The sequence below is a fragment of the Trachypithecus francoisi genome, unplaced genomic scaffold (genome assembly GCF_009764315.1).
Source record: "Trachypithecus francoisi isolate TF-2019V2 unplaced genomic scaffold, Tfra_2.0 Lachesis_group3, whole genome shotgun sequence".
Classification (NCBI taxonomy): Eukaryota; Metazoa; Chordata; class Mammalia; order Primates; family Cercopithecidae; genus Trachypithecus; species Trachypithecus francoisi.
Window position 1 is genome coordinate 54677010 of NW_022681468.1, and position 24333 is coordinate 54701342.

A 24333-nucleotide genomic window follows, 5' to 3' on the forward strand; every position below is an offset into this window, starting at 1 on the left:
CAGTCTGGACTCACATTAGTGGGATTCTGAATGTCCTGTAGCAGAAAAGAGCCCCAAATGGAAATTGAGGCTGGCATCGTGGCTCATGCCTATAACCGCAGCATTTTGGGAGGCCGAGGCGGGCGGATCACTTGAGGCCAGGAGTTCGGGACCAGCCTGGCCAACATGATGAAATCCGGTCTCTACTAAATATACAAAAAGTAGTTGGGTGTGGTGGTGGGCGCCTGTAATCCCAGCTACTCAGGAGGCCGAGGTGAGAGGATCACTTGAACCCGAGAGGCAGCGGTTGCAGTGAGCTGAGGTAGTGCCACTGCACTCCTGCCTGGGGGATAGAGCGAGACTCTACCTCAGAAAAAAAAAAAAAGGAAATCGAAAACTCCAGTTCTGATGTTATTCTGTCATTAACCAGGAATGTAATCTGAGGCAAAACACTTAATTTTTCTCGTTCCTTTTTGATGTTGATGAGGTGAGCCCAGGTAATCTCAGAATTCTTTTTCAACTATAAAATTCTAGGATTCTTTACTCCACACGTGAAAGGTGTCCCATATTTCAGGCTCTGGGAAAACTCCCAGTGACGAGAGTTGCCTTTATTAACAAGGTACTAATATCCTTTTGTCCTTCTCTGGGGTAAGCCTCGGGCAGAAACCTGGCACTTCTTTGGCTCCCCCTTCCCCCTTCAGCTCCCACCTTCACACTCTGATGTGTAACAAAACCCCACTGTGTTTTCACTTAAGTTTCATCACTCTTTCTTCTCCCTGCACACTATCAATGCTTTAGGACTTGTCTTTATTTCTGAACCACAGGAACAAGTAACTATTTTTCTAATGTTTCTCTCAGAGTACACTCTGCCTCTAGTGAGTTCCAATTCTGTTTCTTAAGATTTTCATACCCATGGGAGTGATTGATAGTCTCACACTCCATATTCAATGTCAGCAAATTTGGCGGGCTTTCTTTAAAATATGTCTAAAATGCGTCCACTTATCTCCACCTATTATTACCTGGGTCCAAGCCAGCAATAACTTCTGACTGATCTCCCTGCTTTTGCCCTTATCTCCATTGTCTACTCTCCACCCAGCACCCAAAGCAGTCCTATGAAAACATTAACTCAGATTATGTCACTCTTCTGCTTAAAGTAACACTCCTTACAATGGCCTACAAAGCCCAAGGTGCGGTGGCTATTGTTACTCTCTAACTGCATTCCCCATTCGTCTCCCCCTCTTTTCCAGTAGTAAACCCTCTTACTGTTCCTCCAATGTGCCAGGAACATGGCCACTTGCAGTGACTTTGCACTTGCTGTTCTTTCTGCCTGGAATACTGTTCCTCCAGATAGCTGCATGGCCAGTTTCCTCATTCTGTCACTTAACTCCAATGTCACCTTCTCCTGAGCCTTCTCTGGTCCCTCTATCACCCTCTCTAAAATTGCGAGTGCTCTCTTATTTTCATTTCATCACTTACCACTATCTAACATAGTATGTTTTACTTATTTTTCATCATTTTTTTTCTTTCCCATGACAGTAGGGATTTTTGTCTGTTTTGCTTATCGCTATATCACAAACACCTAGCACAGTGCCTAGCACAGTGGGTGATGAGTATTTATTGCTAAATGAATGAATTGTGGGAGATCTGCACCAAGGGAACATATGGAGACAGACCCTAGATTAAATGTCTCATTTGTTTGCTCATGGTAAAACAAAATTTGACCATCTTTTTAATCTTATGTGGTAAAAAAATTCCATGTCTTTTGTTGTGACATGTCTTAGATCTCTTGTGAGATGTTTTAGATCTCAGGGAAAGCATTCCTCATTATTAAAGCCTGAATTTGGTCACTAGGGGATGAATCCAATCTTATTTTCCAAATGTTATCCTGTACATTTGGCAGTCTTGCTAAGTTATATAGAAGGGAGTAGAGTCTATTATTTTAGATAGAAAATTCCTGCTCCCGACTTGCAGTGGTCAAAGTCCTCAAAATTCTAAGATCGTAACACATAACGTCAGGAGGAAATACTTGGCTATTAATCATACTAATGATAATGATGCAATAAAATAATTGTAATATGCTAACACCAAATGTATCTTAAAAAGAGGTACTGGAAATTCCATCTTGCATTCTTTCGTTTGTTCCTGTTATTAGAAAAACGCACTCCCTGATACTCAGTAGAGGATCAACTTATTTCTAGTTAACCAGCATGAAGGCTTCCAGCAGAACAGATGATATGATATAGTACTAGCCTGGGGGGTCATAGTTAGCATTCCACATTTTTTACGGAACTGAATTCACCGGCCTTGGAAACACTAGGAAGAACACCCTCAAACACAGAAAAACGTTTTCGGGGAAGAGAGTCACTGCCTCCCTTAGAAATCCCGGGAGGATACGAAAACAACGACAAAAAAAACTGTCGTGGAAAGTGGCTTCACGACTTGCGCATGCGACGAGCTCCCGCTCTCAACGAGGGAGGCTTCGTCCTTCATCTTCTTAATTGGCAGGACCTGCTTCACGCTGAGGATGAGCGAGGACAGCCGCGGTTCGGTGGGACCGGCCCGTTAGCCGAGAGCACCGGCAACCGAGTCCCGCCCCGGAGCAGCGCCCAGAGCTGTGGTGGGGGAGGGGCAGCGGCGACCCGCGCTGCGTCGAGCTTCCCAGAATTCCCAGCGGCCGCGGGGAAAGTTTACGGGATGTAGGCGGCGGCGGCGGTAGTGGTAGCGGTTGCCCGGCGGCCCGCGGCGAACCATGGCCCTGGCCCGGCGTCGCTGGGCTTTTCTCACGGCGTCCCCGAGCAGCGTCGCAGAGCGGGCCGACTTCCGGGAAGGAACTGACCAGCGACTGAGCGGCGGCCGGCGCGCTTAGCGCCCTGAACATGCGGCAGTCCCTGCAGGCAACCCCGGGCTCCGGACAGGCGGCGGCGGAGGCGGCGGCTCGGGAGGGAAGGAGGCGGCGGCGCCGGCGGAGGTGGCGGCGGAGACGGCCGGCGCCCGGCGCGGAGCCCTAGGGAGGCAGCTCAGCGCGGCCTCGGGCCTCGTCGAGAAGGATGCTGTCCCGAAAGAAAACCAAAAACGAAGTGTCCAAGCCGGCCGAGGTGCAGGGGAAGTACGTGAAGAAGGAGACGTCGCCTCTGCTTCGGAGTGAGTGTCAGGCGGGGCGTGCCCACACCTGGCCCAGGCGGCCGGGGGCTGCAGGGACCTGGGCGGGGGCGCCGGCGGGTCCCCAGGGCTTCTCCTTCGTCGCTGGTCGCTGTGAAAGACTGGTTTTGAGATTTTCTTGTGCCTGAAGTGGTATTCGTTGATTGAAAGCCCATAAGACTAAGAAACTTGGGTTAGCCCCCCCGCGCGTAACCCCGCCAAGAGCACCCCTTAAAAATAACAGACTTCCTCGCCCCGCCTGGCAGAGAGTTGTTGGTTTTGAGTACTGGAAGAGAGACTAGAAAACACTTAAATTGCTTATAACCTAATGCTGTAGGAGTAAGAGTAATTAGACAGGGACACTTTTTACTCTTCTGGATGCGTCGAGATGTGCCTCATGTTTGCAAACATTGTGGGTGTCTCGACCGTGCTGCAAGTTGTGCAAACTCTGGGGCAGAATTCCTTAGTCCTGCTGCCGGATGCAGACTTGAGAAGGTGAAAAGCACACCGTAGTTCTTCTGGCTGCTACCCAAAGCCTCATCACTCTTACATCCCAGAGCAGAGAGCCAAAAGCCTTTGTATTTGGCTATATTCGTGAGATTCCAAAAAGTCAACTCAAAGTGATTTCTATCGTGTTAGAGAAATTTCACCGCCCCCCCGCCCCACCCGCGGAAAAGTTTTTTTTTTTTTGATAGGGTATATCCCACCCCCAACCCCCACCTCCAATCCCCCGCTACTTTTCTTCTTAATTTAAGTATTTGATTTTTGAGTTGAATCTCTTGGATTTTTATTCTTGTGTGTTCAGGACATTTGTGAGGCATGGTGCTGGTATTTTGGTCCCTGGGCCCTTTGCGTAAGTTTCCTTCTTGGAAGCTGGTAGTAACCTTGTGACTTAAGTATTACCTCATATTGTAATTGGGAATGCTAGGTTTCTAGTATTTGCCCAAGATCACACAGATGGGAGAGCATGTTCTCCATTATAACCACATTGTCAGCCTTCCAGATTTATAATAGTACTTGCAATACTTTCAACAAAATATATGTCAGTTGAGCATGTCAGTAACTCGAAACTTGATTTTTAAGTTTTTTTTTTTTTGATAGGGTATATCCCACCCCCAACCCCCACCTCCAATCCCCCGCTACTTTTCTTCTTAATTTAAGTATTTGATTTTTGAGTTGAATCTCTTGGATTTTTAATTCTTGTGTGTTCAGGACATTTGTGAGGCATGGTGCTGGTATTTTGGTCCCTGGGCCCTTTGCGTAAGTTTCCTTCTTGGAAGCTGGTAGTAACCTTGTGACTTAAGTATTACCTCATATTGTAATTGGGAATGCTAGGTTTCTAGTATTTGCCCAAGATCACACAGATGGGAGAGCATGTTCTCCATTATAACCACATTGTCAGCCTTCCAGATTTATAATAGTACTTGCAATACTTTCAACAAAATATATGTCAGTTGAGCATGTCAGTAACTCGAAACTTGATTTTTAAGGTTTTTTTTTTTTTTAACTTGGTTTTCAGTTACACATGCCGTTAGGTTTTTGGCTGTTTTTAAGTGATAGCTTGCTGTTTGCTGCAAATAAAGTTTATCAAACATTACTTGAAATCGTGAATCATGTTTGTCACACTTTTTTTTATTATACTTTAAGTTCTGGGGTACATGTGCAGAACATGCAGTTTTGTTCATGTTTGTCACAATTAAGCAAATAACTTTTGATATACTTTGTTGTCGTTACATCAAGTGTTGAGCCTTATTTATTCGGATATTTGTTTCTGTCCAGTGTTAGTTTCTGAAGCTTATTAATATGAGTGTCTCCAATGTTGTTTACTTAATGAATAATAAGAGGGTCTCCATATTCAGGTTTTTTCTTGTTTTAAAGGTATTTGCTTTCTAACTAGGACTGTCTTAAGCTGTTTTCAAGTTTCGTGTTTAAAAGTACAGTATCCTAAAAGCCATTGTTATATTATCTACTATTTTGAATTATAATTACATAGTTTAAGGCTTGGTTATTTTGAGCCAATTCAACATTTGTGTGCCTCTTTGAAATGAGAGCTTTTTGTTTTCAGTTTTCATACCTAAATTTTTGGCTTTCTAGCTTTTGATTACTGTGCTAGTGCTAGGTAATTCCAAGAGAAGAAAGAGCTTTTTAATTTTTAATTAAAAAATTAAAAAGATTTTTTAATCTTTAAAGGAATCCACTTTTACATACTTGGGAGTAGCATTAAGTTCTATTTTATTTTTGAAATTGTGTTTGCTTCAAGAAGGATTTTTGGCAGTTTCTAAAATGAAGTGAGAACAACAAAATAAACTACTAGCTTAATTAACTAGAAACTATCAGTTTGTTAGATTGTTTCCTATTATACATTAATTCATGACCATGTCATTAATGTGTAGTTCACAGATAAGATTATTGGCGTTTTATCATATTATGTATGGTAGTATGCAGAATACATTTCATTCTAGCTGAGCTTTTACACATAGCACATTAATGCAAGTTATATAAATTCATTTGATTGGGAAAATATTAACCTTCTTCAATTTAAAATGCCCAAGTACCATCCTAAACCAAAATTTAAAATTGTGTTTTCTTAAGTTGACTGACATTTGATTTTGGGGTGGTAGATGTAAATGAACAACTTTGGAAAACTTTTGTTACTTACTGATGAAAGGATAATTTTATTCCTTGTTTTATTATAGATCTTATGCCTTCATTCATCCGGCATGGTCCAACAATTCCAAGACGAACTGATATCTGTCTTCCAGATTCAAGCCCTAATGCCTTTTCAACTTCTGGAGATGGAGTAGTTTCAAGAAACCAGAGTTTCCTTAGAACTCCAATTCAGAGAACACCTCATGAAATAATGAGAAGAGAAAGCAACAGATTATCTGCACCTTCTTATCTTGCCAGAAGTCTAGCGGATGTCCCCAGAGAGTATGGTTCTTCTCAGTCATTTGTAACGGAAGTTAGTTTTGCTGTTGAAAATGGAGACTCTGGTTCCGGATATTATTATTCAGACAATTTTTTTGATGGTCAGAGAAAGCGGCCACTTGGAGATCGTGCACATGAAGACTACAGATATTATGAATACAACCATGATCTCTTCCAAAGAATGCCACAGAATCAGGGGAGGCATGCTTCAGGTAGCTTAACATTATAAATAATATAGTAGTTTATTGCCATGTCAATTAAAAAGATGCTCTTTTCTAGATTTTCTTGGGATGCGAACAAATACTACTAGGGAAATTTTTTCCACTTTGCTAGTCCTGCTTAAGCCTGTGTGCAAATAGTTGTTAATCTACACTGAATGGAAGAGGCCTTGTGTCCATTTATTTTATTAACTCATGTTATATAAACCTGGTACTTATCTCAAAGCTGTCTAGACTCTTCATGCTGTGTGTGACACTTGAAAACCTAGAGAATTTAATGTCTCCAGTTGGTCTGAATTTAGGTTTAGGTTTGGTAGAATAATGGGAAGGGTAAGTCTTCAGAGACACTTGATAAACTTGGGAAAGGAAAGCAGAATAGGAACAACTGGGCATGCTCAGTGATACCCTGAGCAACCACCTTACTTCACTAGATCCTGCACTTTTTCTCTGAACAAAAAGTAGTTCAAGAATTATTTCCTGAGTTGATCAGAAAGACTTGTCATATGGTTAATTGTGTGTTGAGCATGTCTTTATTCTTTTTGTAACAGACAAAAAATATTACCATTTAATTTAGGAAAAGAAGGTTCTTTCCGTATCTCCTGACTTGGAAATACTTTTGAAAGGAGCAGAAGAGATTGGAGCAATGTACAGTTCTACTTTATTCCTAAAGTCCTGGTTTTACTAGATAAAATGAAGCGAGATGAAAATTAAACTTCCTTGTCCGATTGTTTTTTTTCTACCGAGTTATAGACTTTAAATTTTGGCAGGATAAACATAAAATGTGAGACAGATTTGCTTTTTGGCTCACATAACTTCAAATAAGGCGACTTAAAAATGGTTTGGAGCATTAGTATTTTGACTGTAGAAAAAATTTATTCATTTAGTATTAACTGTTTATGTGTCTAGCGTTTTCCTTGGGTCTGTTGGTCTCTGCTTTCTGGTACCTAATTTGTCTGGTACCTTATTTGGAGAAACAAAACCAATTTATACACAATGGTCACAGAACAATTGTTATACTTTGTGATACTAACTGTAAGTGCAACAGGGAATCAGAAGAGAGATCAGTATGGGCTGGAATACTTAAAGAGATGATTCATGGAAGAGGTAGGACTTGGAATGGGCCTTGAGCTTCGTCTTTAGATTAACATGGGCTAGAAGAAGGACATTTTACGTGGAAAATTGGGAAGAGTACAATGAAAATAGAGTAGGCATGGTTTAAATCTAAGGAACGGTGTAGTTCTGCCTGGTTTGAAGAAATAAAATGTAAGGTCGAGTGGAGATTTGTGGTTCAACAGTAGGCTTAGATTTGAGTCAAGTGGAAGCTCTTGCACATTTTGAAAGACAAGTGATTTTATGAAAGCAGTGTTTAAAGATTAGTTTTGTACTAGAATTAAGGGTAGATTCCTAGAGAAAAGAGGATTGCAGGTACCAGTGGATACCAGTGGTAATAGGAAAAGGCAAATCTAGGACTCTTGAAGGAAAAATGAGAATTAGAGTTTAGGAGAAAGCAAATCACTGAAGTTTTAAAAATAATGTGGACTAGTTGGTAAGAACAACTTATTTTATGAAAGCTGACATCAGAGTCTCACCGGAACATTGAAGAGGAGAGGTTTTCTAGGCATGTGGAAATGCAGTAAGAGGCATGGGTAAGCACCTTTTAGTTTTTAAAGAATTAGGTTAAAGAATTAGCTGCATGCTTGAGTGTTTATTTTGGTTATTTCTGATATGCAGTTCTGAACCTTGGGAATAATTTGTTATCTAACTAAAATAGTAAGTTTAATAGTTAGTTTTTCATTTCTGTTTTCTTCTAGATTAATGACTGCTTATTTTAGGAAATTTGCAAAATGCAGAAACATAAAGGCAAAGTACCTCTCCACCAGAGATCCTCTTAGTATGTTATTTTCTTCATCTTTTTCCATGCCAAATTCTTTTTTTACATGGATGTGATTATACAATATTTTGTACAGTTTTCTGTTCTTTTTACTTGAATGATTTTCTTCATGTTGTATACTTTTTACAAGGGGTTTTAATGACTGCGTAATCTTCCATTTGGTGCATATTCAGTGGTTAATGAGGACTTGACCTATACTTAAGAAATTTGGAAAGAGGAAGAAGTGGGACATGCCCAGATTAATGGGACCTGGCCACCAATGGGGTTTGAAGGACAAAGGAGAGGGGAGAGTCAGATAGGATTAGCACAGCACATGACTGCCTAAGAGATGCTCACAAAAATAAATGGCTGAATGAGTGAATGAACCCAGCGGTTTTAAATCTGGAGACTTAAGACAGTTTTTGGTAGCTGAGGGAGAACAGAAATAGCTATTTTTACTGTTAATATGGAATATGTGTTATTCTTTGCATTCACCTTTCCCATCTACATTGCAGATGTCACTGATAGCTTGTAACTTCTACCTGAGGTTTAAGTATGTAAATATGAAGAATTGATAACAAGTTAAACTCTTGTTTTGAAAATCTGATTTGCAAAATATAGTTGAGGAAATACTATAAGAACTAAATCTCTACTGATCCTTTCTTAGGAGCAATTTGACATAATGTTTGTAAGTTTAAAGACAGACTTTAAAACAACTTTCCAGTCACAACTTCAAAATAAAGTACAAGTTAATTGGATATGTTTTCAAATTCAAGTATGTCATTAAAAAAATAAGATTTCAGGCCAGGCACGGTGACTCACGCCTGTAATCTCAGCACTTTGGGAGGCCGAGGTGGGCGGATCACGAGGTCAGGAGATCAAGACCATCCTGGCTAACACGGTGAAACCCCGTCTCAACTGAAAAAAAAAAAATACAAAAAATTAGCTGAGTGTGGTGGCAGGCACCTGTAGTCCCAGCTACTCGGGAGGCTGAGGCAGGAGAATGGCGTGAACCTAGGAGGCGGAGCTTGCAGTGAGCCGGGATAGCGCCACTGCACTCCAGCCTGGGCGACAGAGTGAGACTCCATTTCAAAAAATATATAAATAAATATATTTTTAAAAAATAAAAAAGATTTAAAAACACTGATTAAAGAAATTGAAGAGCACAAAAACAAATGGAAAGACATCCCATGCTCGTGGATCAGAAGAATTAACATCATTAAAATGACCATATTGCTCAAAGTAATCTGCAGATTCGGTGTAATCCCTATTAAAGTACCAGTCATTTTTCACAGAAATAAGAGAAAACAATCCTAAAATTTCCACAGAATCAGCAAGGAGCCCAAATACCCAAAGTAGTCCTGAGCAAATGGAACAGAGCTAGAAGCATCACACTACCTGTCTTCAAAATCTATTATAAGGCTGTAGTAACCACAATAGCATGGTATTGGTATAGAAAGAGACACATAGACCAATGGAACAAAATAGATAATGTAGAAATAAATCCACATATTTGCAGCCAACTGATTTTTTACAAAAGCACCAAGAATGTACATTGAGAAAAGGATACTCTTCAATAAACAATGCAGGGAAAATTGGATATCCACATGCAGAAGAATGAAATCTGACCCTGGTCTCACCATATGCAAATTTAACTCAAGATGGATTAAAGACTTAAGACCTGAAATTATAAAATTGCTAGAAGGAAATGTAGGGGAAACACTTGAGGACGTCGATCTAACAAAGATTTTATGGCTAAGACCTCAAAAGCACAGGCAGCAAAAACAGAAATAGACATGGGGGACTATGTTAAACCAAAAGGCCTCTGCACAGTAAAGGAAACAACAGAATGAAGAGACAACATATTGAATAGGACAAAGTGTTTGCAAAAGATTCATCCAGCAAGGGACTAATATCCAGAATATGCAAGGAAGCCAACAGTAAGAAAAACAATCCCATTAAAAAGTGGGCAAAGGACGTGAATAGACGTTTCTCAAAAGAAGACATACAAATGGCCAAAAGGTATGTGAAAAAATGTGCAACATCACTAATCATCAAGGAAATGTAAGTCAAAACCACAGTGAGGTATCTTACCCCAGTCAGAATGGCTATTGTTAAAAAGACAAAAAATATACTACTGGTTAGAGTGTGAAGAAAAAGCAACTGTTACAGACTGTTGGTGAGAATGTTATAATTAGGACAGGCACTATGGAAAGCAGTTCGGAAATTTCTCAGAAAACTAAAAACAGAGCTACCATATGATCCAACAGTTCCACTACTGGGTATCTATCTAAAGGAAAAGAAATCAGTATATCAAAGGAATACCTGTACTCCCATGTTTATCGTGTCATTTGCAGCAACTTGAATGGAACTGGAGGTCATTATGTTAAGGGAAATCAGGCACAGAAAGACAGGTGTCTCATGTTCTTACTCACATGTTGAAGTGAAACACATTGATTTCATGGAGATAAGTAGAATGATAGCAGAGGCTGGGAAGAATGGGAGGGGAGGTAAAGAGAGGTAGGTTAATGGGTCCAAACATACAGTTAGATGGAATAAGTTCCAAGGTTTGATAGCAGAGTAGGGTGACTACAGTTAACATTTTGAAATAGCTAGAAGAAAGGACTTGAAATGTTCCCAACACATAGAAATGATAAATACTCAAGGTGATGGATACCCTAAATACCCTGACTTGATCATTTCATACTCTGTACATGTAACAGAATATCACATGTACCCCATAAACATGTGCAAATATTATGTATCCAAAAAATGCTATAAAACAGTATTACCACCTGACTGGGCTCTTGTCTGCTATCCAAATAGAGCTGAACACTGAGACAGCAGATAATGTAAAGGAGAAAGAGTTTAATTTTTGCAAGGCAGCTGAGTAAGGAGGTTGGGAAATGTTTCTCGGAATCATTGCAAGACTTCAGAAGCTAGGGTTTTAAACATGATTTGGTAGGCAGGGGGCTAGGGGATGGGTGCTGGTGACTGGTCTGGGATGTTGCTGGGAAGTTGGGGAGTCACAAGACCAAGTCAGTTCCATGGTTGAGTTCATGGAACACTGGTCCAGTTGGTGTCAGGTGGTCCACTTGTAAGCAAAGTCTGAAAAATATCTCAAGGACCAGTCTTAGGTTTTACAGTAGTGTTTGTGACTGCCAGTTCCTATGGAAAGAAAGCTGGGAAAAAAATGGCAGGTTACTGTTTAAACCTATAGCTTAGCAGAAAAGTTTGCAGGAGGTGAGATCACCAGTGATCAAAGTGGCCTGGCCTCTTTGGCCAGTCCAACTTGTGGAAACCATCAAGGGGGTCTGTGTGATCTAGGATCGTTGTTTTCTTGTTCTTCTCTTCTCTTTTCTTTTTTGAGACAGAATCTTGCTCTCTTGCCCAGGTTATAGTGTAGTAGCGTGATCACAGCTCACTGCAGCCTCGACCTCTCGGGCTCAAGCGATCCTCCCACCTCAGCCTCCTGAGTAGCTGGGACTACAGGCATGCACCACCACACCTAGCTAAATTTTTGTATTTTTAGTAGTCTGAATTTCACCATGTTACCCAGGCTGGTCAAACTCCCCAGCTCAAGCGATCTGCCTGCCTTGACCTCCCAAAGTGCTGGGATTACAGGCATGTGCCATAGCACCCAGTCTGGATTATTGTTCTTTAAAAGAAGCAAGTTCGTTAATCTTATGGGCAGCCTGTCCTGGGGCTACCACAGGAAGATAATTATTAGTGACTGCCATTTGTTGAAATGACTATTTGCAAGCAGTCATACATGGAGGTGGAAAAAGAAGGAAAATATTTTACCAAAATTCAGGCCCCTACTGTAATTTTAATATTGAGGGTGTTTTTAATTTTATGAGGGAGGTTTCAGCAGGAGTCAGCAAGCTACACCCATAGGCCAAATAGACTTGCCTCCTGCAATAAAATAAAGTTTTATTGGAATGTACATACAGTGAAATAAGATTTTATTTCATGGAATAGCCAAGACCTTGTTTTAATGAGACAGTAGACTTCTGCGTTCGAAATCTCCTCCCAGGCTCTTTTATATCAGATTGCGTTAGGCTTAAAGCAGGTTGCAGGTAGTTGAAGAATCTCTCTGGTAATAAGATGTCTCCCCCAACCAAGAAAAAAAAAAATTCTTTACAGCAGTTGATACATTGCTTGAGATACTTCATTTGATAACATTAATTTTTATCGGGGCAATATAGATTTAATGTTTTACCTTGTAGAAAAAAATAGTACTTTTTTTGAAGGAATCTCTTAAGTTGCAGGGAAAGATTAATAACCAATTACATGCCAAACAGAAAAGCCTAATAAACTTCCTTTTCCAGAAGGGAAAAATCTGAATATGAGACAGTAGCTGAACGTTTCTTGAATTCACCTTGCGAAGACTTAAAACATACTTTTAGGATTTATGTTGAATAGGGTTCAAGGAATTTGAATGAATAGAAAGGAGAAAGTAACTTTGTAGGAGGATAGGATAGGGATGTGTGATAGATTTATTTTCACAAACATTCAATTTTGATTGTCATAAGCATAAAAAGGTTGGAAAATTTGTTTTGTAATGACTTAATGGCAATAGTAATTCCTGTCAATTAGTTATTAGATTTTCAGGAAACACCTTATGTCAAGGGTTAAATTCAGCTTATTGTATTTAGTAGAAGCACAAAAACAAGTTGTATAATCTCAGAAAGTTTTAGAGCCTAGAAAGTTCTACGTTTAGCTGTAGAACTTTCAGATTAGAAAATTTGACCTTTTATGTTCTTGGCCACGTACCAGTCACGCACTTACTGTATGTGCCAAAGGAAGGAATCCTGCTGTTAACAGGAAGTCTTTAGTTGGAATACTAAAGGCAGATTGAATTCCTTTGTTTGGTGCTTAAATTTTAGTTCTGTTTTAAAAACATTTTTAAACATTTAAAGATGACTGAAGAAATCAGGATACAAACATCAAACTGAAAAGTGTGGGCTTTATCAAGAAGTACTGGATTTGCAATTACTCGAGTAATGTTGTAAATATTTGTATAACCAGAATCTTGTGAGGAGCGGTTGATAATCTTTAGAGACACCACCTTTTCTGCAGTTATTTTGCAGAGGAAGAGAGAAAGCATTTGGTCGGGTTTAATACTTAGATCTCTTGATCAACATCTTGATTATAACACGATTATACTGTATAGTATCCATTACTAGGGACCCTGTGGAACTGTATTAGACCTCTAGATCAATTTTATTCTCTGTAGCCACTACAAAATTTGGAAACCCGCCTATTTGAGTTTTATTCATAATGGTAGCTCTCATAAATATCTGCCTGTTTGTATGAGATTAAGTTTTTTGGCACATCTACTGAAAGCTTGGTAGAGAGAGAAAATAATACTTTATCTGTGTCTTCGACTAAGTCATATGTTTAGTGTATGAATGTTTTACTTTGTATTAATAGAAGGTGTTTGTGCAGTTAATTCCTGCAAATAGAAGCTGTTTTGAGGATTAATTATAAATCCAGTTTATTACTTTGAAGGACTACTTGAAATTACGGAAGGCTAATTTTGTTCTTGTCACTCAAAAACTGAAGTTCTCATTTTTACCCACTGATTTGGTTCGAAATTGGTGGCTTGCTTTTTCTTTTACTAGTGGCAGTCCTATTTTTCTTTAAAGAATAAATAACAGTTGATCTTTTGTTGCTAAGATTACATGGTTAGTAATAGGTTTGTCGTTTGACCTTATACCACTTGTGTGACCACTGCTAAAATAATTCACTTGAACCTGTTTTCTCATCTGTAAATTGGTGGTAATAGTACTACCTCCTAAGGCAGTTTTGGCTATGAAATAAGACATATGGAAAGGGCTGGAGATAGAATACACATCCATAACTGTTTGCACATGTCCTTTGTAAGAATGAGTGTTTCCCAGCACTTTGGGAGGCTGAGACGGGTGGATCACGAGGTCAGGAGTTTGAGACCAGTCTGACCAATATGGTGAAACCACGTCTCTACTAAAAATACAAAAATTATCCGGTCATGGTGGCATGTGCCTGTAATCCCAGCTACTCGGGAGGTTGAGGCAGGAGAATCGCTTGAACCCGGGAACCCGCAGAGTGGAGGGTGCAGTGAGCCAAGATCGCGCCACTGCACTCCAGCCTGGGCGACAGAGTGAGACTCCATCTCAAAAAAAAAAAAAAAAAGGTGAGTGTTTTGTGTTCTGTTCTTTTCCCACATACTTGGTATGTTGGTTATTGAAGTTTGAGCTTTCTGGCGTAACTCATACTGGAGGAATGATGTGTTAGAGCTTGACATAGCTTTTTTATTTTTATTTTTTATTTTTTAGTTTGCTAGATCTGTTTTATTGCTAGTAATGCTTTATGCTTTAGACTGGTGGTTTGCATTATTTTGTACTATACATTTATCTCAATAGATTTTATAAAATTATCCCAAATAATAATTTGGAAAAAATATGTCACACATTGCGCTTTCAGATAGTACAGCTGGGGCCAGGCGCGGTGGCTCACGCCTGTAATCCCAGCACTTTGGGAGGCTGAGATGGGCGGATCATGAGGTCAGGAGATCGAGACCATCCTGGCTAACACGGTGAAACCCCGTCTCTACTAAAAATACAAAAACTTAGCCGGGCGTGGTGGTGAGCACCTGTAGTCCCAGCTACTCCGGAGCTGAGGCAGGAGAATGGCATGAACCCGGGAGGTGGAACTTGCAGTGAGCGGAGATCACACCACTGCACTCCAGCCTGGGCAACAGAACGAGACTATCTGGAAAAAAAAAAAAGTACAGCTGGGGTATGTTTGAAATTATTAATATCTCTAAAGAAGTTTAGGAATCATGGCTTTACAGAGCATTGGGGTTTTTTAATAGCGTTGGTAAAGCTGATGTGCCTATTTGCAACTTTTTGGGTACTTCATGGCTCCTTTACCAAATTGTCAGGCTTTAAAAATGAGAGTTTTTACAGAGAGGTCTTTGTGCTTCCTCTAAATATGAATTACAAATTTATGGTTCAGATATGGCTTTTGGTACCTAATGTTGTTTAAATGTAAAAGTACATGTGGTTCTAGATTTAGGCAAGTTCAGTACGTATGTGGAAATACGGGTTTTCTTAATAGATGAAGTTGCCACAAACTTTTAATCCTCTCTAAACCTGTATAGTTTTTGTTTTTATTTTTCTTTTTGAGATGGAGTTTCACTCTTGTTGTCCAGGCTGGAGTGCAATGGCATGATCTCGGCTCACCGCAACCTCTGCCTCCCAGGTTCAAGTGATTCTCCTGCCTCAGCCTCCCGAATAGCTGGAATTACAAGCATGCACCACCATGCCCGGCTAATTTTGTATTTTTAGTAGAGACCGGGTTTCTCCATGTTGGTCAGGCTGATCTCAAACTCCCAACCTCAGGTGATCCGCCCACCTCGGCCTCCCGCTGCTGGGATTACAGACATGAGCCACCGCACCCGGCCCCTGTATTGTTTTTAATTACTATAAAAGCTTTTGTTTTTAGTCCGCCTGTAATCCTAGCACTTTGGGAGGCCAAGACAGACGGATCACCTGAGGTCAGGAGTTGGAGACCAGCCTAACCAACACGGTGAAACCTTGTCTCTATCAAAAATACAAAAACTAGCCAGGCATGGTGGCACATGCCTGTAATCCCAGCTACTGGGGAGGCTGAGGCAGGAGAATCGCTTGAACCTGGGAGGTAGAGGTTGCAGTGAGCTGAGATTGCACCACTGCACTTTAGCCTGGGTGACGAGGCTAGACTCCGTCTCAAAAAAAAAAAAAAAAAGGCAGCTTTTGTTTTTAATAATGCAGTATTTAGAAATTTATTTCTATTATGTGGTTCCTGAGGGAAGCTCTGTTAGCTAAAATATTATGGCTTTTATAAATAACTCAATATAAAAACACTAAATTGACTATGCATTAAAAAAATTGTTACATTGCTATGCTTGGTTTTGGCTGTAAAGCATTTTTAACATAATGAACATATTAGAGTGTAAAGTAATTGTGTGTTTCTACGATGTGGTATTAGTCATTTGCTGTGTACATGTGTTTCATACATTGGCTCCTTTTCTGTTTAATTATTTTCTCTTTAAGTACTGAAGTTGCTTAAACTATATATATTAAACCTTCAGTTGCAGTTTAATAGAAGCCTAAGGTCAGTTTCGCCAAAAGGCTTGTTTTGTTCTGTTTTATTGTCACCATCTTTTTAAAAATTACATATTAGCTTTCTTTTTCAAAGGTTACTGAACAAGGGTGATCTTTAGTCTGTTTTTGTTCTTGCATCCTTTTTGCCAGAATACTTCATAGATAATGCTGTGTACTTTCTATCACATAGGTTCCAGTGACATATAGTGATGGATTTGTCTGTGATGTTAAGATGCAGCCATGGGTACAGATGTCAGCTTAATTCATCCATCATGAAGTTCTCCATAAGCCTTTTATCTATTACTGGTTTTTGGCAGCCATTAATGATAAGTGGCTAGCACTATTACAGGCATACCTCATTTTATTGTGCTTTGCTCTATTGTGTTTTGCAGATACTGTGTTTTTTACAAATTGAAGGTTTGTGGCAGTCCAACAGCACATGCTCATTTCATGTCTTACGTCACATCTTGGTGATTCTCACAATATTTCAGACTTTTTCATTTCTGCCTGTTTTGGTGATCTGTGATCAGTGATTGCTGATGTTACTATTGTAATTGTTTTGGGGCATCACAAGGAATTGTACTCGTGTGCAAACTAAACTAAAATAAGAAGTGGAGCCTGATGATGTGACTAAATTGCTGCTGGTCTCATGATAAAACTTGAACAGATGAGTTGCTTCTTATGGATGAGCTTTCTAAGACAGTGGTTTCTTGAAATAGAATATACTCTTGGTGAAGAAGCTGTAAATATTGTTGAAATGACTAATGATTTAGGATATTAAATAAGTTTAGTTGATAAAGTAGCAGTGGAATTTGAGAGAATTGATGCCAATTTGAAAGAAATGCTACTGTAGGTAAAATGCTATCAAACAGCATCACATGCTACAGAAAAATCTTTCACGAAAGGAAAAGTCCATTGATGGAGCAAATTTCATTGTTGTCTTACTTTAAGAAATTGCCAAAGCTACCCCAGCCTTCAAACACCACCAGCCTAATCTGTCAGCAGCCATCAGTAGGGAGACGGGACCCTCCACTGGCAAAAAGATGCTGTGAACTCACTAAAGGCTCAGACAATCATTTGCATTTTTTTAGCAATAAAATTTTTTAAGTTAAGACCTGTACTTTTTTTAATGATATAATGCTATTGCACCCTTAAAAGACTACAGTATATTGTAAAAGATAGCTTTTTATTTTTTTGAGACAGAGTTTCGCTCTGTTGCCAGGTTGGAGTGCAGTGGTGCAATCTCGGCTCCCTGCCACCCCCACTTCCTGGGTTCAAGCGATTCTCCTGCCTCCGCCTCCCGAGTAGCTGGGACTACAGGTGTGCGCCACCAGGCCCAGCTAATTTTTGTATTTTTAGTAGAGACAGGGTTTCACCATGTTGGCCAGGATGGTCTTGATCTCTTGACCTCGTGATCCACCTGCCTTAGCCTCCCAGACTGCTGGGATTACAGGTGTGAGCGACGGCGCCCAGCCGTAAAGATAACTTATATTCACTGGGAAACAAAAAAATTCGTATAACTCACTTTATTGCTATATTCACTTTATTGTAGTAATCTGGAACCAAAACTGAAATGTCTCCAAAGTATGTCTGTATTTCATTAAGCGTTGCAAATTGTGACACTTGAATTCTGTCATTTCTTCTTTATTAGTTGGAATATTATAGTTAAGGACTTTATCAATTATTTGGTTGCTGTTCATATAGGAAAGAAGGATTAAATGTTAGATCTTTTCCTTTGTTTACTATTTCAAAATAATGAATTGATACCCTGGCCACCTACAGAAGTAACCATGAACTCATGGATTTTTAACATCAAGCTTTATTTGAATTTTATCATTTTTTAATTAATGTTCATTTTCTGTTCTAGGATTCATTCCAGATGTACTGCATTGCATTTAATTGTCATATGTCTTTAGTCTTTAATCTATGCTAGTTTTTCAGTCTTTTGTTTTTTATGACTTTGACAGTTTTGAGGAGTACAAAATGTTTTGTAGATTGTACCTCAATTTCAATTCTTTTTTTTTTTTTCAATTTTTTTTTTTAGACATTGTCTCCCTCTGTCACCCAGGCTGGAGTGCAGTGACGCAATCTTGGCTCACTGCAACTTCCACCTCCCAGGTTCAAGCAATTCTCCTGCCTCAGCCTCCTGAATAGCTGGGATCACCGCCACGTGCCACCACACCTGGCTAATTTTTGTATATTGAGTAGAGATGGGGTTTCGCCATGTTGCCAGGCTGGTCTTGAACTCTTGACCTCGGGTGATCCACCCGCCTTGGCCTCCCAAAGTGTTGGGATTATAGGCGTGAGCCACTGTGCCTGGCCTTTTTTTTCAATTTCAAAAGTCTGATGTTTTTCTCATGTTCCATATTATCGTGTATTTCCTCTGACCCAGAAGCCATTTCTCTAAGATGAACTGGTGGATTTTAAGATTTTTAAGAGTTACGTTTTAATTATTGGTGTGGTATTCCTTTTGATGTTTAAATTGCTGCTGCTTTGATGGCAGGAGCCCGTTCTGTGTTGGTTCCTTTTTATTTCTCTTTGCTTTCTAATGTGACTAGATGTTCCAGGCTCATCTTGTGCCTCAGTCCTGTACTCAACCATTTATCTAAGGATCCCTGGTGCCATTTGATAGGGAAGTAGTATTCAGGGATTACACGCTTGTGCTCGTTGCTATTTGGTGGATTCATGCTTGTAGACCTTTTCAATGGCCATATCTAGGAAATATGTTTTGTTGTTTTCTGGAAATAGAAATTCATTATGAGTTCATACTGTTGACAGTTTAAGATTTCCAAGTTTTTACTTTTTGCTTTTAAAAAAAAGTTTAATTGTGATAAAATACACATAACAAAATTTACCATCTTAACCATTTTTAAGTGTACAGTTTGGTGGCAGTAAGTACATTCACATTGAGCTACCTTCTTTTTGCCTTAGGTTTTTATTTTTTTCTCATACTGAAAATCTTGGTTCCTGTTGACAATTATATAACTATTCATTTGCTTTATCTATAGCATAACTAGCTTTAAAAATACTGTCATCAACAATATGATTACTGAATAAAACAGAAGATTTCTTTGTAGTTTATTTTTTAAATTTAGGATATTTCCTGATGAGGAAGTACAATTTATTGTGTTGAAAATTCTCTTTGGGCCAGGCACAGGGGCGCATGCCTGTAATCCCAGCACACTAGGAGGCCATGATGGGAGGAATGCTTGAGTCTAAGAGTTTTGAGACCAGTCTGGGTGACGTAGCGAGACCCTGTCTTTACAAAAAATAATAAAAGTTAGCCAGGTTTGGTGGTGCATGCCCATAGTCACACCTACTTGGGAGACTGAGGTGGGAGGATTACTTGAGCCCAGGAGGTTGAGGCTGCAGTGAGCCATAATTATGCCACTGCATTCCAGCCTGGGTGACAGAGTGAGACCCTGTCTCAAAAATAAATAACAATAAATAAATAAAATTCACTTTGAATAATTTTTCTGAAGTATGCTTTAGCTGCTTCGTGCACTCTTAGATTTGTTTGCTTCATTTTGTTTTCACTTTTAGGTATTGCTTTTTCTAAATTTTGATTTAATTTTGTTTGGAAGTTACATAGGATATTTAAAAGGTTGCAAAACCAAAACAATAAAACAGAGTACATTTAGAAAACTAATTCTACCCCTATCCTCTTCCACCCCATTTCCTTCCTCCCCCTGTAAATACCCAATTTTATTAATTTTTGTTACATACTTCATTGCAACATTTTATGAAAATAAATATAAATATATATATATATATAAATATGTATTCATATTCTTCTCTTTCATGTATATTGTGTTAGGTTTCTGTAAACACATTACTCCCAAACTCATTGGCATAAAACAATATGTATTTTCATGTATATTGTGTTAGGTTTCTGTAAAACACATTACTCCCAAACTCATTGGCATAAAACAATAAACATTTATTATCATAGTGTCTGCGGGTCAGGATTTTGGAAGCGACTTAGCCAGGTCATTCTGACCTTCAGGATCTCTCATGAAGTTGCAGTCCACACACATATCAGCTGAGGCTGCAGTTATCTGAAGGCTTCGCTTAGGCTGAAAGACCCATTTCTTTCTTTTTTTGGAGACGGAGTCTCACTCTGTCACTCACGCTTGAGTGCAGTGACGTGCTCTCGGCTCACTGCAACCTCCATCTCCCAGGTTCAAGCGTTCTCCTGCCTCAGCCTCCTGAGTAGCTGGGACTACAGGCATGTGCCGCCACACCCGCTAATTATTTGTAATTTTAGTAGAGATAGGGTTTTGCCGTCTTGGCCAGGCTGGTCTCAAACTTCTGACATCAGGTGGTCCACCCACCTTGACCTCCCAAAGTGCTGGTATTACAGGTGTGAGCCACTGCACCCGGCCAAAAGATCCACTTCTAAGTACACTCACAAGGCTGTTAGCAGGAGGCTTCATTTCTGGCTGGAGGCCTCAATTCCTCACTCATGGGCTTCTCATGATACGGTATCTGGTTTCCCCCAGAGTGAGTGATGAGAGAGCAAGTACACTTGACCAGGGCAGAAGCTGCAGGGTCGTTTATATCCTCATCTCAGAAGTCACACACCATCCTTTCTGCCATGAACCATTGGTCACACAGACAAGGGTGTGAATACCAGGAGGACAGGGATAATTGGGGCCCAGGGCCACCTTACTGGCTGGCTACTACATATATATATATAGTGGCGTACTGTCTAGTTTCTTTTTTCACTTAATACATCCTGAATATTATTCCAGGGCAATAAAGAGAAATCATCTTCATTCATGTTTACAGCTATATAATCTAGTACTCTGTTCTGTGCGTGTAATAGTGTAATCATCCAGTTTGCTATTGGACATTTGGTTGATTTCTAGCCTTTTGCTGCTATAGATGTTGCTGCAGTGACTAGCCTGATGCATATGCATTGTATGTTGTATTTAAATGAAAACTGTTTCTTAAACCACATGCCAATAACCTGTATTTATGCATACACTTACATATCCTTCTTTAGAATCTGAGTTTGAATTGAAGCATTTACCTTAATTTTCAAGTTTCTTCTAAATTACCTGTTGTCACTGGGGTCTGTTTCATTTGCCTTTCCTTAAAGGTAAACTTGATGTTTCCATTTTGCCTTAGTTTCCAGCCAACTGTAATTTTAAAAGCTCTTCAGAGTCGACTGGGAACTTTTGACTAGTAGATGTTTTGCTCTGGCATGGTACTCCTTCACACCTCAATGGTCACCCAGTCTTTCTTGTTTTGACCATTCTGAGATATTCTAAATTTGGCAGTTAGGGCCTTGGGTTGACTGGCAGTCTTCTGTTAACACACTAACCTTTCATTTAAATGCTGTATCCTTGTACCTTTAAGGGACAGGGATTCAAATTTATATTAAAATTTTGTCTGGGGTGCAACCATTACAAGTAATGAGGATTAATAATAGTATGAACCATATACTGTCTTCCTAGGACTGTGTTAGAACATATCCAGCAATGATAATATATCTATATTTGCTGCCTAGTGGCTAACAAATTTACTCTCTTGATTGTAATAAACACCTTCGTTTCAGAACTAGTAAAATGCGGGAGTGAAAGAGGCAAAATAAGTCCAAAAATCAAGGAAAATATTTATGCAGTTTCTGTCTCATTGATGTGTGTATCTCCTCCACTGATACCATGCTGTCATTATTACTGCAACTTATTTATTTAACACTTACTATGTGCTTTATTCTGTAGACACTGTTATAGAGACAGGAGATATATCTGTGAACAAAACAAAGATTCCTGTCCTAAGAATCTTCTTTATGGGATTCGTGTAGGTTAATAAACAAACTAAAATTATATAATATGTTAAAAGGTTAAAGTGCTTTTTAAAAAAGTAAAACGGTAAGTAGAAGCTGGGCAGATGTAGATTGCCATAGTAAGAATAAGCTTCATTGAGACATTTGAGAAGAGGCTTGAAGAGGGTGAGAGTAAGCCAGGAGAGTATCTGAAGGAAGAATGTTCTAGGCAGAATAAACAGCCAGTGCCTGCCATGTTTGAGAACAGCATCCAGGAGGTGAGCGTGGCTGTAACAGAGTGATCTAGGGGTTGAAAAAAAATAGCAGCTTAAGTCAGAGAAGAAATGGAGGTCTGATCATCAGTAAGGCTTCATATTGAAAGTTATACAAGAGATAACTTTCATCAAGTAATGAGACAGTAAAGATAACTTGTACCAAATGTCAAGGAAAAACTTACTGAGCTCAGCCAGTATCACCAACCCGTAGTGAACCAAATAAATACTTGTTTTAAGCCACTGAGTTTGGGGTGATGTTTTGTACATATGCTATTAGTATTCTTGTGTGAGAATAAAATTATGCAGCCAGATTCTTCTTTTAAAAAGTATAGTAAATTTAACTTTTTTCAAGTTACACAGTTCTGAGTATTAACATATGTATAGATTTCATGTAATGCCTGCGTAATGAGAATATTGAACATTTCAAACACCCTCGAAAATTCCCTTATGTTGTCCTCTTATAGTCAACTCCTGTCCCTCACCCCCAGTTCCTAGCAGTCACTGTTTTCTGTCCTAGTAGTTTTGCCTTTGCAAGAATCTCATAAAGATGGAATCATACAGTTTGTAGCCACTTGAGACTGGATGCTTTCCCTCAGCATGATACTTCTGAGATTCATCTTTGAGATTCTTGCATGTACCAATAATTAGTTCCATTTTACTCCTGAGTAGATTTCACTGTACAGTTGTACCAAAGTTTGTTTATCCATTCTGTTTAAGGACGTGTATCATTTCCACTTTGGGGCAAATATGAATACAATCATTGTAAATATCCACAAATAGGATTTTGTGTGAACATGACTTCTCATTTCTCTAGGTAAATATTTGAGAATGGGATTGCTGTAGCATATGAAAAGCATATATTTAACTTTATAAGAAATTACTAAGCTGTTCTCCAGAGTAACTGTAGCATTTTGCCTCCCCACCAGCAGTGTATGGGCATTCCAGTTGTTCTGTATCCGCGTAAGAACTTGTATTGTCAGGTTTGGTTTTGTTTTTTTGGGGTTTTTTTTTGGCCATTTTCATAGATGTGTATTGTCATTTCATTATGGTTTTCATTTGCATTTCTCTCATGGCTAATTATGATCCTGAGCATTTTTTCATATGCTATTTACCGTCAATATGTTGTCTTTGGTGAAGTGCCTGTTAAAAGTTCTTACCCCCTTTTTTTTTTTAACTGGGTCATTTTCTTTTCTTCTTCTGTTTTTGTTTTGAGATAAGGGGTTTCACTCTGTTGCACAGACCAGAGTGTAGTAGCTGTTCACAGGCATGATGATAGTGTGCTACAGACCTGAAGTCTTGGGCTTAAGTAACCCTCCTACTCAGCTTCCTAAGTAGGTTGAACTACAGGTGCGTGTCACTGCACCAGGCTCAGGGTTGTTTTCTTACTGTTGAGTTTTGGGAGTTCTTTGTATATTCTAGGTCAAAGTTCTTTGGCTATTAATATGATTTGCAAATGTTTTCTCCCCGTTTACAGCTTGATTTTCTTTCTCATAGTGTCTTTCACAAGCGTTTTTAATCTTGACAGAGTTCAATTTAATCAGTATTTTTTCTTTATCAGTTGAACTTTCAGCATCATGGTAAAAAAAGGTACTCTTTGTCTAAACTAAACTCATGAAATTTTATTCTATTTTTTTCTTGTAAAAGCGTTATAGTTTTACATTTAGATATATGATCTATTTTGAGTTAATTTGTATGTAAGGTGGGAGGTATAGGTTGTGATGAGGTTTTTTGCATATGGATGTCCAGTTATTGCAACGTCATTTGTTGCAACGTCATTCCCCACTATTGCCCTTTCACCTTTATCAAAAATCAGTTGACCATGTCTGTGTGGGTGTGCTTCTGGATTCTCTGTTTGGTTCCATTTATCTATTTGTCTGTTCTTCTGACCATAGCACACTGTCTTGACTGCTGTAGCTTTTTTTTTTTTTTTTTTTTTTTTTTTGAGACGGAGTCTTGCTCTGTCGCCCGGGCTGGAGTGCAGTGATGCCATCTCAGCTCACTGCAAGCTCCGCCTCCCGGG

The 24333-nt window shown here is 39.3% G+C and overlaps 1 protein-coding gene across 1 annotated transcript in view; it reads left to right on the forward strand.

Annotated features, from left to right (window-relative positions):
• The first annotated feature begins 2421 nt into the window (after nt 1-2421).
• SAV1 (salvador family WW domain containing protein 1) overlaps nt 2422-24333 on the forward strand; it is a 36481-nt gene continuing 14569 nt past the window's right edge. Inside the window, exons 1-2 of the mRNA XM_033188086.1 lie at nt 2422-3120; nt 5814-6257. Of these exons, the coding sequence (XP_033043977.1) occupies nt 3027-3120; nt 5814-6257 (538 nt within the window). The 5' untranslated portion in view covers nt 2422-3026. The remainder of the gene's footprint in view (nt 3121-5813; nt 6258-24333) is intronic.